We start from the raw sequence: 20000 nt of genomic DNA on the forward strand, positions 1-20000 counted from the left end.
CGAAACTCAGTTGACAGTAAAAAGTCGTTGTCGCAATTGTTGGATATGACTTTAAAGGCCTACTGAAATGAATTTTTTTAATTTAAACGGGGATAGCAGATCTATTCTATGTGTCATACTTGATCATTTCGCGATATTGCCATATTTTTGCTGAAAGGATTTAGTATAGAACAACGACGATAAAGATTGCAACTTTTGGTATCTGATTAAAAAAAGGCTTGCACCTACCGGAAGTAGCGTGACGTAGTCAGTTGAACATATACGCAAAGTTCCCTATTGTTTACAATGATGGCCGCATGAAGTGAGAGAGATTCGGACCGAGAAAGTGACAATTTCCCCATTAATTTGAGCGAGGATGAAAGATTTGTGGATGAGTAAAGTGCAAGTGAAGGACTAGTGGGGAGTTGAAGCTATTCAGATAGGGAAGATGCTGTGAGAGCCGGGGGTGACCTGATATTCAGCTGGGAATGACTACAACAGTAAATAAACACAAGACATATATATACTCTATTAGCCACAACACAACCAGGCTTATATTTAATATGCCACAAATTAATCCTGCATAACAACACCTGCGTGTTTGTTATGCTAGCTCCTAGCTCCTCTGCTAGCTCCTAGCTCCATAGAACACACCAATACAATTCAAACACCTGATCAACACACACAATCACTCAGCCCAAAAGACCGTTCACCTAACCCAGGGGTCGGCAACCCAAAATGTTGAAAGAGCCATATTGGACCAAAATTACAAAAACAAATCTGTCTGGAGCCGCAAAAAAATCAAAGCCATATTACATGTGTCATGAGATATACATTTAATTAAGAGGACTTAAAGGAAACTAAATGAGCTCAAATATAGCTACAAATGAGGCATAATATCAATCAATCAATCAATCAGCTTTATTTGTCCATTCTTACATGTACAAGACACATAAGAACTGAAATTACATTTTCGGCACAATCCCGCTAAGAGCAGACATACGTTACAGGGAGACAAGACGGGACCGCCAACGGATCAGCCTCACTTAGGCGCTCCTTAAAAAGGTGGGAAAAAGGTGACATTGGGGAAGGGGGGAAGTAAAAAAAAATATCAGTCTGAGGCTGGACCCTCAGGAATGGTCCAGACTGAGTCCGAGGAAAAAAAACCTCACATAGCATGGCACACATAAACATGGTACATGTAATCACAACAACTCGCAACAGAGTCATCCAACAGGACCTTGGAGGCCAGCAGCTGCTGTTGAGCGCTGCTCAGCCCCCACAACCCCGGAGGAATAAAGCAGTGGTGAAGGCGTTGATTTGGGGAGGGGTGTGTGCGTGCATGTATGCCCAATTAACTTGGGTGAGATGTTGGAATTGTCTTTATGGGCCGAGGCCGGCCCCAAGAGTTCAAGAGTTCAAGAGTCCGACCCAGGTGCTTTTGAAAAAAAGGGAAAGGTCAAAAGTGTCCATCTTTGAGGAGTCCTCAGGGGAGTGTTTTCAAACAGCCTGTTAATGATGCAATATGTACATACCGCTAGCCTAAATAGCATGATAGCATCGATTAGCTTGCAGTCATGCAGTGACCAAATATGTCTGATTAGCACTCCACACAAGTCAATAACATCAACAAAACTCACCGTTGTGCCTTCACGCACGACGTTAAAAGTGTGGTGGACAAAATGAGACAGAAAAAGAAGTGGCATAAAACACGTCCTAGAAAGTCGGAGAAAGTTATACATGGAAGCAAACTATACGGTGAGTTCAAGGACCGCCAAAATTAGTAGGACAAAACAGCGCTCGCCAAATACTCGAATCAGTGAAGCATGTTTAATATAAACAGTGTGCTTTATAACAATTAGGGAGGTTTGTGTTATGTTTGTCCTCCTACAGAAACCATACTAAAACAAAAAAATAGATTTTTTTCCCCCTCATCTTTTTCCATTCTTCATACATTTTTGAAAAATCTCCAGAGAGCCACTAGGGCGGCGCTAAAGAGCCGCATGCGGCTCTAGAGCCGCGGGTTGCCGACCCCCGACCTAACCCAAGGTTCATAAAGCTTATATATCTTTAAAAAGTTACGTACGTGACGCGCACGTACGGTACGGTACGTGTTATGCTAGCTCCTAGCTCCTCTGCTAGCTCCTAGCTCCATAGAACACGCCAATACAATTCAAACACCTGATCAACACACACAATCACTCAGCCCAAAAGACCGTTCACCTAACCCAAGGTTCATAAAGCTTATATATTTTTAAAAAGTTACGTACGTGACGCGCACGTACGGTACGGTACGTGTTATGCTAGCTCCTAGCTCCTCTGCTAGCTCCTAGCTCCATAGAACACGCCAATACAATTCAAACACCTGATCAACACACACAATCACTCAGCCCAAAAGACCGTTCACCTAACCCAAGGTTCATAAAGCTTATATATTTTTAAAAAGTTACGTACGTGACGCGCACGTACGGTACGGTACGTGTTATGCTAGCTCCTAGCTCCTCTGCTAGCTCCTAGCTCCATAGAACACGCCAATACAATTCAAACACATGATCAACACACACAATCACTCAGCCCAAAAGACCGTTCACCTAACCCAAGGTTCATAAAGCTTATACATTTTAAAAAAGTTACATACATACGCAAAAAAAAGCCAAAGCTGCATACTCACAGTAGCACGTCTGCGTCTTTGTCATCCAAATCAAAGTAATCCTGGTAAGAGTCTGTGTTGTCCCAGTTCTCTACAAGCGTCTGTGTATCGAAGTCAAAAGTCCTCCTGGTTAGAGTCTCTGTTATCCGAGTTCTTCCATCTTGACTGCATCTTTCGGGAATGTAAACAAAGAAGCGCCGGCTGTGTACTGTTGTTGCTGACTACGTTCGAAAAATACGTCCATTTCGCACCGACAACTTTCTTCTTTGCTTGCTCAGCTTCCTTCTCCATAATGCAATGAACATGATTGAAACAGATTCACGAACACAGATGTCCAGAATACTGTGGAATTATGAAATGAAAACAGAGCTTTTTCGTATTGGCTTCAATGTGGAAGGCATACCCGTGTTCCCCGGTCTACGTCACGCGCATACGTCATCCTCAGAGGCGTTTCGAACCGGAAGTTTAGCGGCAAATTTAAAATGTCACTTTATAAGTTAACCCGGCAGTATTGGCATGTGTTATAATGTTAAGATTTCATCATTGATATATAAACTATCAGACTGCGTGGTCGCTAGTAGTGGCTTTCAGTAGGCCTTTAAAGCATAATCAAGCATGCACCAATATAGCTCTTGTCTCAAAGTAGGTGTACTGTCACCACCTGTCACATCACACCCTGACTTATTTGCTGTTTTCCTGTGTGTAGTGTTTTGTATTTTGGTGGCTTTTTTCTTTTTTTTTGGGTATTTTCCTATAGCAGATTCATGTCTTCCTTTGAGCGATATTCCCCGCATCTACTTTGTTTTAGCAATCAAGAATATTTCAGTTGTTTTTATCCTTCTTTGTGGGGACATTGTTGATTGTCATGTCATGTTCGGATGTACACTACCGTTCAAAAGTTTGGGGTCACCCAAACAATTTAGTGGAATAGCCTTCATTTCTAAGAACAAGAATAGACTGTCGAGTTTCAGATGAAAGTTCTCTTTTTCTGGCCATTTTGAGCGTTTAATTGACCCCACAAATGTGATGCTCCAGAAACTCAATCTGCTCAAAGGAAGGTCAGTTTTGTAGCTTCTGTAAGGAGCTAAAGTGTTTTCAGATGTGTGAACATGATTGCACAAGGGTTTTATAATCATCAATTAGCCTTCTGAGCCAATGAGCAAACACATTGTACCATTAGAACACTGGAGTGATAGTTGCTAAAATGGGCCTCTATACACCTATGTAGATATTGCACCAAAAAGCAGACATTTGCAGCTAGAATAGTCATTTACCACATTAGCAATGTATAGAGTGTACTTCTTTAAAGTTAATACTGGTTTAAAGTTATCTTCATTGAAAAATAAGGACATTTTAATGTGACCCCAAACTTTTGAACAGTAGTGTACATTGTGGACGCCGTCTTTGCTCCGCAGTAAGTCTTTGCTGTCGTCCAGCATTCCGTTTTTGTTTACTTTGTAGCCAGTTCAGTTGTAGTTTCGTTCTGCATAGTCTTCCCTAAGCTTCAATGCCTTTTCTTAGGGGCACTCACCTTTTGTTTATTTTTGGTTTAAGCATTAGATACCTCTTTACCTGGACACTGCCCCCCGCTGTTTCCGCCATCTACAAAGCATTTAGCTACCGGCTGCCACCTACTGATATGGAAGAGTATTACACGGTTACTCTGCCGAGCTCTAGACAGCACCGACACTCAACAACAACCCATCATTTGCAGACTATAATTACGTGTTTGCAAAAAATATTTTTAACCCAAATAGGTGAAATTAGATCATCTCCCACGGCACACCAGACTGTATCTCACGGCACACTAGTGTGCCGCGGCACAGTGGTTGAAAAACACTGCCTTAAAATATCGCGATAATAAAAAAAGGCTATATCGCCCAGCCCTACTTATATGATTGTATGTATGTATATATGTATATATACACATATACACAGATATATATATGTATATTTGATATATGTATACATATATGTACAAATATATTTATATATTTACATTTATATGTGTATATATATATATATATGTGTGTGTGTGTATATATACAAATGTGTGTATACATGCATATAACTATCATGAATATATAATTGGACATTAGGAGTATATGTACATTGTTTACAATAAGTGTGGAGAGTGTTTTGCAATTTCCCATCATGCATTGCAGGGATTTAAATGGGTGTAGTTGTGCATTATGTGTTGTGCTTGGACATTTAAAAACAAACACAAAGTTCAGTGAGCATGTTGTGTTGTTGTGTGAGCGTGTGTGTTGACGTTTTGTGTTGTTTATTTGTGACTGAAGTTGTTTGGACTAAAAATGTTGTGTTTACGTCAAAGTACAATTCATGGCCATTAACCTGAACGACCCATGGCAGCAACTATACTGTGGGATTATTTCTAAGTATTTTGGAGATTCATCCCCACAACTGTGACTTACCTGAAAAGCATGTTTTAAGAATGTGCAGACACGACTCCATCCAGCAGCAACAAGGTCAACCCCTTCAGCCGCCCCGCCAGCGCCATCTTGCTTCCTGTCTCTCAGGCCGCAAGACCTTCTGTCCAGTCCTCCCAAGTGCACGGAGGTATATATGATTATATTTTTATATATACATCAACAAGCCCTCAATGAAAACAAGTTTGACACGTAGAAAGTGAACCGGCGGCGTGGGAGGACTATTTTATTTGAGGGGGAGGGGCTATGGAGACGTGAACGTTGAGTCTGTGGCGTTTGCAGCCGCCGCCCAAATGCAGTCCTTATATGGCGGCAGGATGACGGAAGATCGTCTGCTGGCAGTGAAGAACGCCACCTGCGAGGCCATCGACCACCTCCACAAGTCGCTGGAGTCCTGCCCCGCCCCCGACACGGAGGCCCCGGACCCTAAAGGCCTCAAGGTTACAAATGCAACAGCCGCCATCTTTTATTTTCATGTGCTGACGACTGCTTGTCCAGGTGTGCCTGCTGGTCCATCAGAGAGCAGCTCTGGCTTGGCTGCTGTGGAGGGAAAGACACAATCCATGTGGAGGAATCCTGGGTGGGTGAGAGCCGCCTCCTTTGTGTGGGTGTTGTGTGTGTGTGTGTGTGTTGTTAATGTGTGTGTTGTTAACGTGTGTGTGTGTGTGTTGTTAACGTGTGTGTGTTGTTAACGTGTGTGTGTGTGTGTTGTTAACGTGTGTGTGTGTGTTGTTAGCGTGTGTGTGTGTGTTGTTAACGTGTGTGTGTGTTGTTAATGTGTGTGTGTGTTGTTAACGTGTGTGTGTGTGTGTGTGTGTTGTTAACATGTGTGTTGTTAACGTGTGTGTGTGTGTGTGTTGTTAACGTGTGTGTGTGTGTTGTTAACGTGTGTGTGTTGTTGTTAACGTGTGTGTTGTTAACGTGGTGTGTGTTGTCAACGCGTGTGTGTGTTGTTAACGTGTGTGTGTGTGTTGTTAACGTGTGTGTGTGTGTTGTTAACGTGTGTGTGTGTGTTGTTAACGTGTGTGTGTGTTGTTAACGTGTGTGTGTGTGTGTTGTTAACGTGTGTGTGTGTTGTTGTTAACGTGTGTGTGTTGTTGTTAACGTGTGTGTGTGTGTTGTTAACGTGTGTGTGTTGTTGTTAACGTGTGTGTGTGTTGTTAACGTGTGTGTGTGTTGTTAACGTGTGTGTGTGTTGTTAACGTGTCTGTGTGTGTTGTTAACGTGTCTGTGTGTGTTGTTAACGTGTGTGTGTGTGTGTGTTGTTAACGTGGTGTGTGTGTTGTTAACGTGTGTGTGTGTTGTTGTTAACGTGTGTGTGTGTTGTTAACGTGTGTGCGTGTGTTGTTAACGTGTGTGTGTTGTTGTTAGCGTGTGTGTGTGTTGTTAACGTGTGTGTGTGTGTTGTTAACGTGTGTGTGTGTGTTGTTAACGTGTGTGTGTGTGTTGTTAACGTGTGTGTGTTGTTGTTAACGTGTGTGTGTGTTGTTAACGTGTGTGTGTTGTTAACGTGTGTGTGTGTGTTGTTAACGTGTGTGTGTTGTTGTTAACGTGTGTGTGTGTTGTTAACGTGTGTGTGTGTGTGTGTGTGTTGTTAACGTGTGTGTGTGTGTGTGTGTGTTGTTAACGTGTGTGTTCCTGTGCAGCTGACGACATGGGCCTGTGTGTGTGTGTGTTAACGTGTGTGTGTGTTCCTGTGCAGCTGACGACATGGGCCTGGGTGTGTGTGTGTTGTTAACGTGTGTGTGTGTGTGTGTTCCTGTGCAGCTGACGACATGGGCCTGGGTGTGTGTGTGTTGTTAACGTGTGTGTGTGTTCCTGTGCAGCTGACGACATGGGCCTGGGTGTGTGTGTGTTGTTAACGTGTGTGTGTGTGTGTGTTCCTGTGCAGCTGACGACATGGGCCTGGGTGTGTGTGTGTTGTTAACGTGTGTGTGTGTTCCTGTGCAGCTGACGACATGGGCCTGGGTGTGTGTGTGTTGTTAACGTGTGTGTGTGTGTTGTTAACGTGTGTGTGTTGTTGTTAACGTGTGTGTGTGTTGTTAACGTGTGTGTGTGTGTGTGTGTGTTGTTAACGTGTGTGTGTGTGTGTGTGTGTTGTTAACGTGTGTGTTCCTGTGCAGCTGACGACATGGGCCTGTGTGTGTGTGTGTTAACGTGTGTGTGTGTTCCTGTGCAGCTGACGACATGGGCCTGTGTGTGTGTGTGTTAACGTGTGTGTGTGTTCCTGTGCAGCTGACGACATGGGCCTGGGTGTGTGTGTGTTGTTAACGTGTGTGTGTGTGTGTGTTCCTGTGCAGCTGACGACATGGGCCTGGGTGTGTGTGTGTTGTTAACGTGTGTGTGTGTTCCTGTGCAGCTGACGACATGGGCCTGGGTGTGTGTGTGTTGTTAACGTGTGTGTGTGTGTGTGTTCCTGTGCAGCTGACGACATGGGCCTGGGTGTGTGTGTGTTGTTAACGTGTGTGTGTGTTCCTGTGCAGCTGACGACATGGGCCTGGGTGTGTGTGTGTTGTTAACGTGTGTGTGTGTGTGTGTTCCTGTGCAGCTGACGACATGGGCCTGGGTAAAACTCTGACTATGATTGCAATCATATTGGCCCAGAAGGTGAAGGCCAAACAGGAAGAAGAAAAGAAGGAGGAGAAGAAACCGGAGAACTGGCTCTCAAAAACTGGTAACTTTGTCAGAGACACAAACCTTGAACCTGGACATAGCTGATGTGTGTCCGTGTGTGTGTGTGTGTGTGTGTGTGTGTCTGTGTGTGTGTGTGTGTGTGTGTGTGTGTGTGTGTGTGTGTGTGCGTGCGTGCGTGCGTGTTTGCGTGTGTCAGATTGCAAGGTGGTGTCCTCCAAAGGCACACTAATCATCTGCCCCGCCTCGCTACTTCACCACTGGAAGAAAGAGATCGAGCGGCACGTCAAGGCGGGGAAGTTGACGGTGTATTTGTACCACGGGCCCGACCGCAAGAAGTGCGCCAGAGTGTGAGGAGAAGACACATACACACACTCACACACACTTATCGATCAATTTACAACAAAAATAACTTTATTAACATTGTTTTTTATTCTGTAACAAGTCTTTTAAGTTACAGACTAAAAGCTATATATACTGTACATATGTATGTGTAGGTATAATATATTTATTTGTAATATATTATAGATATAATATATTTTTAATATATTTTTATATATAATATTTATATGTAATATATTGTATTATATATCATATATTTATTTTTAATAAATTGTATTATAATATATATGTTTTTCAATATATTTTATTATATATATATATATATTTATTAGTAATACATTTTAGTATATAATATTTATTTTAAATATATTTTATTATATATATATTTAAAAATATATTTGATATATTTTTCTGTATTTTTATATATGTGTATATACAATATTTTTTTAAAAATGTTTTCTATTTATATACATATATTTTATTATATAACAATTTTATATCTTATATATAATACTTTTAATATATTATTTTATTTTGTTGTATACATATATATTTCATATATTTTACTATATACAGTATATTGAAAACAATTTCAATATTTTTTTAAATATTTATATATGTATATTTTTATTTGTATGTATTATATATGTATGTATATATTATATGTACATATGTAACTATTGTGTATATACTTATATATGTTTGTGTGTGTGTATATATATATATATATATATATATATATATATATATATGTAATATACTTAATGTCTTTTTATTTATTTATTTATTTTTTTTAAAGCTTTTCCTGTCACCAGTTTTGGAAAAGTTTCATTGTAATTCTTGCACTAAATAACAGATTGCATGGCCCAAGAATGGAATCTGAGTTGAATGGTCCCCCGAGGAATGGGAATGGGATATAATTGTGTACTTTGTCACGTTGCTAGAACAACTTCCTCCATCTGTGTCCATCAGGTTGGCCGCTCATGACGTGGTGGTGACCACCTACGCTTTGGTCTCCAAGGAAGCGCCCGAGCCCAAGGAGGCGGAGAAACCCCAGCAGGGGGCCGACCATGTGGTGCGTCAAACCTTAGCCTGCGATCATCGTCGGCCATCATAACAAGCCCCGCCCTCTCCCCAGCCGCCGCACTCTGGCCCTCTCCTGCAAGTGTCCTGGGCCCGAGTGGTTCTGGACGAGGCCCACAGCATGAAGAACCCCAAGGTGAAGACCTCCATGGCCGTGTGCCAGCTGAGGGCGGGCGCCCGCTGGGCCGTCACGGGGACGCCCATCCAGAACAACCTGCTGGACATGTACTCTCTGCTCAAGTAAGACTCCGCCCACTCTTCGTCACGGGGACGCCGCACAAAACAACTTTCTTGACTTAAAAAAAACTGTTTTCAAGTTAAAAAAAACATTTGTATTCAATAAAAAAACGGATTTGCAAAGGAAAAAACTATTTTCTTCAATTAAAAAAACAATTTGCAAGTATGAAAACATTTCAGAAGTATAAAAACTATTTTATTCTATTAAAAATTGATTTCCAAATATAATAAACATTTTCTTTAATTAAAAAACAATTCACAAGTATGACAAAAATGTTTTGCAAGTAAAGAAAATATCAATATAAAAACTATTTATATTCAATTTAAAAAAAAACTATTCAGAAGTTTAAAAACTATTTACTGCAATTAAAAAAACCTTTGCAAGTATGAAAACATTTCTCAGATATAAAAATGATTCAAAAGTATGTGTATATTTGTGAAAATTTTTTTTATTAAATAATATTTTAATAGTTGTGAATCGTTTATTGAATTGAACGTATTTAATTTTATATTTAAATCATTTTTTAGTATAATTTTTTTTTTTTAATGTTTAGAAATTGTTTGTAGTTTGCAGAAAACTGTTCTTATACTTGCGAATAAAGTCCTTAACTGAAAAAAACAGTTTTTATACACTTAAATCCTTTTTTAAATGGAAGAAAATCATTTTTTGACTTGTGAATCGTTTTTATAATTAACCAAAAATATAGTGTGAATCGTTAATTTAATTAAATACAATTATTTTGATATTTGTGAAACGTTTTTCTAATTTACAAAAAAAAAAGTATATTTATGAATCGTTAATTAAATACAATTATTTTGATATTTGTGAATCGTTAATTTAACTGAAAAATTTATATTTTTATATTTGAATCATTTTTTTAAATTGGAAAAAAAAGTTTTTATATTTATAAATAGTTTTTCGTTTTCAGAAAACAGTTTTTATACTTGGGAATTGTTTCCATAACTGAAAAAAACCCCCACTTAAATCCTTTTTTAAAATGGAAACAAATATTAGTGTTGGTGGTGTTTGTCCTGCAGGTTCCTGCGCTGCTCCCCGCTGGACGAGTACAAGGTGTGGAAGGCGCAGGTGGACAACGGCTCCAAGCGGGGCCGGGACAGACTCAACATCCTGACCAGGACTCTGCTCCTGCGCCGCACCAAGGACCAGCGGGACTCGTCTGGCAACCCCCTGGTGGCGCTTCCTGCTCGGACCTGCATGGTGCACCGCCTCAAACTGTCTGCGGACGAGCAGGCGGTCTACGACGTGGTCTTTCACCGATCCAGGTGAGAAGAACTACTTTGATACCAACAGGCAAGAAGTACATGGCCCAAATGATAACGGAAGTGTGGTATCACTGGAGGCAGGGCTCGCACTATGTATCATGGCGCACCGCCGTGGCAAAATAAAAGCTGCCACACCTTTAAAAAAAGGAGGGTTTTTATGTGAAATCAAATTAAAATTGTATATTATATGAATAAAATATATAAATATAGACTATTATTCACCTGCTATTGACCAGTGATGCATTGGTATGGCACTTATTGATATTGATTACGTGTCTATCGCAACATATATTGATACTGTTACCTGATTGGCATTTTTTATTGATATCGATTACGTGTCTTTCGCAACATACAGTATATCGATTTTGTAACCATACTGTTACCTCATTGGAATTTTTTTTGTTGATATCGATTACGTGTCTATCGCGATATATATTGATACTGTTACCTGACTGATAAATCAAAGGATGCGGCGGCCATTTTGGTAGTTTTCCCCTTCAAAACCAGTACAATATATCGATTTTTTTTTCAAATAGGCAGAAAATGCTGTTTCAGGAGACATTTTGTGTGAATGCCAAAGCTGAAGTGAAATGCTAACAGTTAGCACACTGGCCAGATAGTGTCAAGTAAGAAAAAATATGAGCTATCAGTAATATGTGAACAATAGCATGCTTACCGTTAGCATGAAATAACGCAAATATTTGACACCTACTAAATTAGCTAAAAAATCTTGCATGTCAAAATGCAAACTGAGAAATATTCTCAATATGTTGAGAAATATCCTTAAATTAAGTAAATGCAAGTGCCATTATCTTGACATCATAAGTCCCGCCGCCGGCCGCGCAAGACCCGGGATGCCCAAAATGTCCAAAACGCACCCAGCAAAGTCCCACAGGAAGTGGGGGAGAAAAGTCGGTGAAAGTCCCCAAAATGTTCTAAATACCTACCCAGGTTCGAGTCCCACAAGTCCCGCCGCCGGTCGAGATGTCCAAAACGCACCCAGCAAATTCCCACGGGGTGGGGGGGATAAAAGTTGGAAAAGTCGGCAAAAGTCCCAAAAATGTTAAAAAATCACACCCAGGTTCGAGTCCACAAGTCCCGCCGCGCAACTCCTGGGATGCCCAAAATGTCAAAAACGCACCCAGCAAAGTCCCACAGGAAGTGGGGAAGAAAAGTTGGCAAAAGATCCAAAAATGTTCAAAATATCTACCCAGGTTCGAGTCCCACAAGTCTCACCGCTGGCATTACATTTCTTGAAACCAGCAAACTTATACTAAAAACTAGTTTATTTTTCTTAATGGAAGGGAAGCGGTTAAGAATATATGTCGAACGTTAAGAATATATTTCTTTACTGCGAGAGATCATTTAGGACCAAAACCCTTAAAACAAGTCAAACTTAGATTTCAGTGTTTGCAGCGTATGGTGACCCCTAGTGGTGTGTGTTGGTAGGTCCACCCTGCAGAACTACCTGAAGAGGCACGAAGGCAGCGACGTGAAGACCGGAGGAGGCAGCAGCAGCAGCAGCGGCGCGTCAAACCCCTTCGACAAAGGTGCCACCTCAGCGTTCCTCACACAGGAAGTCACATGGTGTGCTCTGGTAGGGCGGGACACACCTTTCCAGGGATTCCACTCGGTCCATGTCGGTCATGGTGTCCAAAGTGCGGCACATCACTCATTTTTGTAACAATCTTCAGCATTCCAGTATTGGAGTGCATGAATGACATGTGGTTAAACATCACGTCATGTGATCACATGGTGTTATGAGTGCATGAATGACATGTGGTTAAACATCAAGTCATGTGATCACATGGTGTTATGAGTGCATGAATGACATGTGGTTAAACATCAAGTCATGTGATCACATGGTGTTATGAGTGCATGAATGACATGTGGTTAAAGTCAAGTTGTGTTTCTGACCATCCACAGACGACTAATCCAAAATAGAAGTCATGACTTTGGTCACAATGTTGTTGTTTTGAAGTGAGAACAACTTGGGAGTAAAACTGCTCGTGTTTCCTTTAGTGGCCAAAGACTTTGGTCTGTCCCAGTCCCACCTGAACCACCTGAACCCCTCCACTTCCCAGCAGCCTCAGCAGGCGTCCAGCACCGTCCACATCCTGTCCCTCCTGCTGCGTCTGCGCCAATGCTGCTGCCACCTGTCACTGCTCAAAAAGGTACTTGCTCCTTCTCCCACCTGTGCATCCTTGTCCTTCTCCCACCTGTGCACCCTTGTCCTTCTCCCACCTGTGCATCCTTGTCCTTCTCCCACCTGTGCACCCTTGTCCTTCTCCCACCTGTGCATACTTGTCCTTCTCCCACCTGTGCACCCTTGTCCTTCTCCCACCTGTGCACCCTTGTCCTTCTCCCACCTGTGCATCCTTGTCCTTTTCCCACCTGTGCATCCTTGTCCTTCTCCCACCTGTGCATCCTTGTCCTTCTCCCACCTGTGCATCCTTGTCCTTCTCCCACCTGTGCATACTTGTCCTTCTCCCACCTGTGCATCCTTGTCCTGCGGCGTGTTTACTTGTGTGTGATATCGTGTGCGATACAAGCAGTCCTGCAGCGTGTTTACTTGTGTGTGATATCATGTGCGATACAAGCAGTCCTTCAGCGTGTTTACTTGTGTGTGATATTGTGTGCGATACAAGCAGTCCTGCAGCGTGTTTACTTGTGTGTGATATCATGTGCGATACGAGCAGTCCTGCAGCTTGATTACTTGTGTGTGATATCATGTGCGATACGAGCAGTCCTGCAGCGTGTTTACTTGTGTGTGATATCATGTGCGATACAAGCAGAGTGTTTACTGGTACAAAGATGACAGACATTTAACATCTAAATGTCCTCCAATAAGCGCACAATTTGTTCTATTTTACTAAAGTTATTAACAAAAGGTAAACATGTTAGGCTATAGGCTACTAGGAGCTAGCAGCTACACAACAGCTAAGCACACAATAGCACCCAAGCTAGACATAGGTAATAATCATTGAAGAGTAAAACTTGACATTAGTCAATATAAACAAGTATGAAATAATTATAGTTACATATTACTTACACATACAAAGTCTCCAAGGCGTGTTAGCAGTAACAAACGTGTCCGCAACATTCAACTTACTGCTTCATGAGCTTACCTTCATGAATTATTGTAACCAATAACCAGGTGTTGGCAAAAAACAATTCCCACTACACTTCAACTTAAAGACTCCCCCCCCAGACTCTGGACTCGTCGGAGCTGGAAGGGGACGGTATCGTGTTGTCTCTGGAGGAGCAGCTCAACGCGCTCTCGCTCTCCTCCGGCCCCTCGCCGCCGGACGCCGCCAAAGACACGGTGGCCCTGAACGGCACACGTTTCGCCTCGCAGCTGTTTGAGGACCAGACCGTGAGCACCAAGGTGAGCAAGTCCTTCCTCTTTGTCCGCCTTCTTCTGCCCCAGTTTTCATCCCATTGGAACCGTTCCGGTATCAAATCGTCCGGCTGGATCAGGACACGTTTTTTATTTAATTGTATTTTGTTTTTCGTTTTTTATTCAACTTCAATTCATATTTAATTTAATTATATTTTACTTTGTTTGTATTTTATATATACATTTTTTTATTTCATTTCAATTCATTTTGTATTTATTATATTTTTAATTTAATGTTGTTTATTTTTTATTTCATTTCAATTATTTTGTATTTAATTATATTTTATTTTGATTATATATATATTTTTTTAAATTTTCATTTCAATTCATTTATTTTATTTTATTATATTTTAATTAAATTGTATTTTGTTTATTTTTTATTTAATTTCAATTATTTATTTGTTACTTCATTTTTATTATATATATATATATATATATATATATATGTTTCTTTTTAATTTCAATTAATTTTTTATTTAATTATATTTTACTTTATTTTTATTATATATATATATATATATATATATATATATATATATATATATATATATATATATATATACATATATATATATATATTTCTTTTTAATTTCAATTAATTTTTTATTTAATTATATTTTACTTTATTTTTATTATATATATATATATATATATATATATATATATATATATATATATATATATATATATATATATATATATATATATATATATTTCTTTTTAATTTCAATTCATTTTTTATTTAATTATATTTTACTTTATTTTTATTATATATATATATATATATATATATATATATATACAATTTATTTTTTTAAATTTTCATTTCAATTCATTTTTTTTTATTTTATCATATTTTAATTACATTTTATTTTGTTTATTTTTTATTTAATTTCAATTATTTATTCGTTACTTCATTTTTATTATATATATATATTTCTTTTTAATTTCAATTCATTTTTTATATAATTATATTTTACTTTATTTTTATTATATATATATATATATATATATTTTATTTTTTTTCTTCATTTTTTAATTTTATTATATTTATTTATTTTTTTGCACATATTGCACCTACAGCATTCACGCGCATCTTTTCTGTATTTAATTATATTTTATTTTGATTATATATATATATATATTTTTTTTTTTAAATTTTCATTTCAATTCATTTATTTTATTTTATATTTTAATTAAATTGTATTTTGTTTATTTTTTATTTAATTTCAATTATTTATTTGTTACTTCATTTTTATTATATATATATATATATATTTATTTTTAATTTCAATTCATTTTTTATTTAATTATATTTTACTTTATTTTTATTTTATATATATATATATATAATTTATTTTTTTAAATTTTCATTTCAATTCATTTTTTTTATTTTATCATATTTTAATTACATTTTATTTTGTTTATTTTTTATTTAATTTCAATTATTTATTCGTTACTTCATTTTTATTATATATATATATATGTATATTTCTTTTTAATTTCAATTAATTTTTTATATAATTATATTTTACTTTATTTTTATTATATATATATATATTTTTTTTTTTAATTTTTTTTTTATTTTTATTTTATTTTATTATTCATATTTTATTTTATTTTATTTTATTTTATTTTTTTTTTTGCACGTATTGCACCTACAGCATTCACGCGCATCTTTTCTGAAATTGCATCTTCCAGTTAGAACGTGTTTTTTTTTCCTTTCAATCCAGATTTCTGCCATCGTTTCTGAGCTAGAGACAATCCGAGGGACGGAGGACAATCAGAAAAGGTAATTATTTGGGTTTTCCCTATTTAAACGCTTAAAAAATAAAAAATATGGCTCTTCAGAAGCCGGAACAATATTTTTATGTTTCTTTTGTCAGAAAAAGTATATTTGTACTTGTTTATTTGAAGGACAATGTGCAGTTACATGAAGAAGATGGCTGCACCAGATTTAGCATCATGCTCATTTCCATCTGGAGTCCTTTTATGGAGCATCGAACTTCCACAATTACATGACACAAGATTGAAAATACACAACAGTATGAAATGACATAACGATAAACTATTTCAAATACATAGAGAGTGTGTGAGTTACAAATCAATGGGCGGTCAAGTTACAATATTGGAGCTTATTTCCAATAAATCTTGGTAAGAAGAGCCTCTTTGAGCACATTGAACAGTAAAAATAATCAATAATATCACTTTTTCATCCTTAAATCAATGTAGGCAAAAAAAAAAAATGTTTTAAAACCTCATAAGGCCCCAGTTGTTTGTTTACATGCTCTTTTTTTATTTCTCTTTGCTATTTGGGCTTATTGGACCCTAATTAGAATAAAAACTAAGAATCATCTTTTGATATGATGTACTTAGTCCAGGGGTCGGCAACCCGCGGCTCCGGAGCCACATGCGGCTCTTTGACCACTCTGATGCGGCTCAGCTGCATACTTGCCGACCCTCCCGATTACCCCAGGAGATTTATGGATCTCAGTGCCTCTCCTAGTTAACTCCCAGGGAAAATATAATCCTATTTTCACTCTAATTACTAAATTAAGGGCGTGCCCTAATTGAACTGCAGTAATTGTCCTCTATAGCATTTACAAACAGCGTGCCAGCCCGGCCACATGTAGTATGTAGCTTTTACTTGCACACGTAGGAGACAGCAAAGCATACTTAGTCATCAGCCACACAGCTTACACTGACGGTAGCTGTAGCGTATAAAACAACTTTAACACTGTTACGTTACAAATATGCGCCACACTGTGAACCCACAGCAAAAAAGAATGAAAAACAAATTTCTGGAGAACATCTGCACTGTAACACAACATAAACACAACACAACAAATACCCAGAATCCCATGCAGCCCTAACTCTTCCGGTCTAGATTATACACCCCCGCACCACCAAACCCCCCACACATCAACCCCCCTCTGTGCGTCGGTTGAGCGGAAGAGTTAGTGCTGCATGGGATTCTGGGTATTTGTTGTGTTGTGTTTATGTTGTGTTACAGTGCAGATGTTCTCCAGAAATGTGTTTGTCATTCGTTTTCGGTGTGGGTTCAAAGTGTGGCGCATATTTGTAACGTAACAGTGTTAAAGTTGTTTTTGTACGGCTACCGTCAGTGTAAGCTGTGTGGCTGCTGAGCTAGTACGCCTTGCTGTCACTTACGTGAGCAAGCTGAAGCTGCATTCTACATGCGGTCGAGCAGGTACACTGTTAGGGCAGACTGTAGAGGGTGCCAAAAGCAGTGCCATCACGCTCTGATGGTCGGGAGTCTCCCGGAAATAGTGAGAGAGTTGGCAAGTATGACGCTATCAAGCGCCATTCATTCAAAACTCGCGGGCCGCACTAACATCAAATTTCCATGTTATAGCGTGTGCCGGTGCGTGTGTCAGAGACCCCTGGTTAACATAGAAAAAAGCAATTTAAGCTTTGTATGCAGTGTTTTTCATTTTAAAATTAAATTTTTTTTTTGTGGCTCCCATTATTTTCTTTAATTTGTGAAACTTGCCAAAATGGCTCTTTGAGTGGTAAAGGTTGCCGACCCCTGACTTAGTCCATAAGTACACAAACGTGTACTTCATGTTTAGTGACATTCTAATTCTTACTTTTACACTTTTTTTCCCCCAAATTCCATTGTATGTTATACTCTTCTGACACCACCAGATGGCAGTAAAAGTGTCCACATAAGTGGCCATAAGACCCCAATTCAGTAGCGTACACCATTTTGTAAATAAGAGCTAAAAAGGTGCTGTCCACGCATGTGGCCACTAAGCCTTTAGAGGTTTTTAATCCAAATCATGCAGTCAGTCTCCTTCCAGTCCAAAAAAGGCAAATGTGTTGATCTATCACCACCGTAAGCCAGTGCCAAGAATGATGTTTATTGTTGCAGCGTGATCGTGTCCCAGTGGACCAGCATGCTCCACATCATGGCCGCCCGCCTGGACCTCATGGGCCTGCGCTACACCGTCATCGACGGGACCGTCAACCCCGAGCGCCGGATGGACCGGGTGGAGGACTTCAACACCAACCCCCGAGGAGCACAGGTGCCCGCGTTTTGTGTCTCTGGTGCGGGACGGCGCCAGAACTGATGAACTTTCCCCCTCAAAGGTGATGCTGCTGTCCCTCTGCGCCGGGGGCGTCGGCCTCAACCTGGTGGGCGGGAACCACCTCTTCCTCATGGACATGCACTGGTGAGTCCCACTGCCTGGTGAGACCATCAAATACTTTGCTGACCTGGACTGGTGTGACTGACAACCAGAGCGGTTTAACCGTGGAGTGGTCTGAACCTAAAAGATGAGGACGTGTACTTAAGTCTACCACCGATATAGAAATGATCAATCAAATTAGAATATTTGACTCAAATTGCGGCAAAAAGAGATTTGTTCTTTTGCTGGTTTCCAGGATTGGAAGCTCATTAATGGGATGAGGATGCTAGCATGTTTGTTATCCACCCCGCCAAACAGTCTAGTTGCCAAACAGTCTAGTTGCCAAACAGTCTAGTTGCCAAACAGTCTAGTTGCCAAACAGTCTAGTTGCCAAACAGTCTAGTTGCCATGTTTGTTATCCACCCCGCCAAACAGTCTAGTTGCCAAACAGTCTAGTTGGCATGTTTGTTATCCACCCCGCCAAACAGTCTAGTTGCCAAACAGTCTAGTTGGCATGTTTGTTATCCACCCCGCCAAACAGTCTAGTTGCCAAACAGTCTAGTTGCCAAACAGTCTAGTTGGCATGTTTGTTATCCACCCCGCCAAACAGTCTAGTTGCCAAACAGTCTAGTTGCCAAACAGTCTAGTTGGCATGTTTGTTATCCACCCCGCCAAACAGTCTAGTTGCCAAACAGTCTAGTTGGCATGTTTGTTATCCACCCCGCCAAACAGTCTAGTTGCCAAACAGTCTAGTTGGCATGTTTGTTATCCACCCCGCCAAACAGTCTAGTTGCCAAACAGTCTAGTTGCCATGTTTGTTATCCACCCCGCCAAACAGTCTAGTTGCCAAACAGTCTAGTTGGCATGTTTGTTATCCACCCCGCCAAACAGTCTAGTTGCCAAACAGTCTAGTTGGCATGTTTGTTATCCACCCCGCCAAACAGTCTAGTTGCCAAACAGTCTAGTTGGCATGTTTGTTATCCACCCCGCCAAACAGTCTAGTTGCCAAACAGTCTAGTTGCCAAACAGTCTAGTTGGCATGTTTGTTATCCACCCCGCCAAACAGTCTAGTTGCCAAACAGTCTAGTTGCCAAACAGTCTAGTTGGCATGTTTGTTATCCACCCCGCCAAACAGTCTAGTTGCCAAACAGTCTAGTTGGCATGTTTGTTATCCACCCCGCCAAACAGTCTAGTTGCCAAACAGTCTAGTTGCCATGTTTGTTATCCACCCCGCCAAACAGTCTAGTTGCCAAACAGTCTAGTTGGCATGTTTGTTATCCACCCCGCCAAACAGTCTAGTCGCCAAACAGTCTAGTTGCCAAACAGTTTAGTTGCCAAACAGTCTAGTTGCCAAACAGTCTAGTTGCCAAACAGTCTAGTTGGCATGTTTGTTATCCACCCCGCCAAACAGTCTAGTTGCCAAACAGTCTAGTTGGCATGTTTGTTATCCACCCCGCCAAACAGTCTAGTTGCCAAACAGTCTAGTTGGCATGTTTGTTATCCACCCCGCCAAACAGTCTAGTTGCCAAACAGTCTAGTTGGCATGTTTGTTATCCACCCCGCCAAACAGTCTAGTTGCCAAACAGTCTAGTTGCCATGTTTGTTATCCACCCCGCCAAACAGTCTAGTTGCCAAACAGTCTAGTTGGCATGTTTGTTATCCACCCCGCCAAACAGTCTAGTTGCCAAACAGTCTAGTTGGCATGTTTGTTATCCACCCCGCCAAACAGTCTAGTTGCCAAACAGTCTAGTTGGCATGTTTGTTATCCACCCCGCCAAACAGTCTAGTTGCCA

The 20000-nt window shown here is 39.7% G+C and overlaps 1 protein-coding gene across 1 annotated transcript in view; it reads left to right on the top strand.

The window, feature by feature from the left end:
- ttf2 (transcription termination factor, RNA polymerase II) overlaps nt 1–20000 on the top strand; it is a 34434-nt gene that overhangs the window by 8619 nt on the left and 5815 nt on the right. Inside the window, exons 9-22 of the mRNA XM_062067426.1 lie at nt 5084–5209; nt 5362–5519; nt 5578–5659; nt 7628–7753; nt 7910–8060; nt 9025–9127; nt 9191–9375; nt 10411–10656; nt 12106–12206; nt 12679–12830; nt 13868–14044; nt 15790–15848; nt 17952–18105; nt 18170–18252. Coding sequence (XP_061923410.1) covers nt 5084–5209; nt 5362–5519; nt 5578–5659; nt 7628–7753; nt 7910–8060; nt 9025–9127; nt 9191–9375; nt 10411–10656; nt 12106–12206; nt 12679–12830; nt 13868–14044; nt 15790–15848; nt 17952–18105; nt 18170–18252 — 1903 coding nt within the window. The remainder of the gene's footprint in view (nt 1–5083; nt 5210–5361; nt 5520–5577; nt 5660–7627; nt 7754–7909; nt 8061–9024; nt 9128–9190; nt 9376–10410; nt 10657–12105; nt 12207–12678; nt 12831–13867; nt 14045–15789; nt 15849–17951; nt 18106–18169; nt 18253–20000) is intronic.

This window comes from Entelurus aequoreus, linkage group LG13, assembly GCF_033978785.1.
Source record: "Entelurus aequoreus isolate RoL-2023_Sb linkage group LG13, RoL_Eaeq_v1.1, whole genome shotgun sequence".
NCBI classification, from domain to species: Eukaryota; Metazoa; Chordata; class Actinopteri; order Syngnathiformes; family Syngnathidae; genus Entelurus; species Entelurus aequoreus.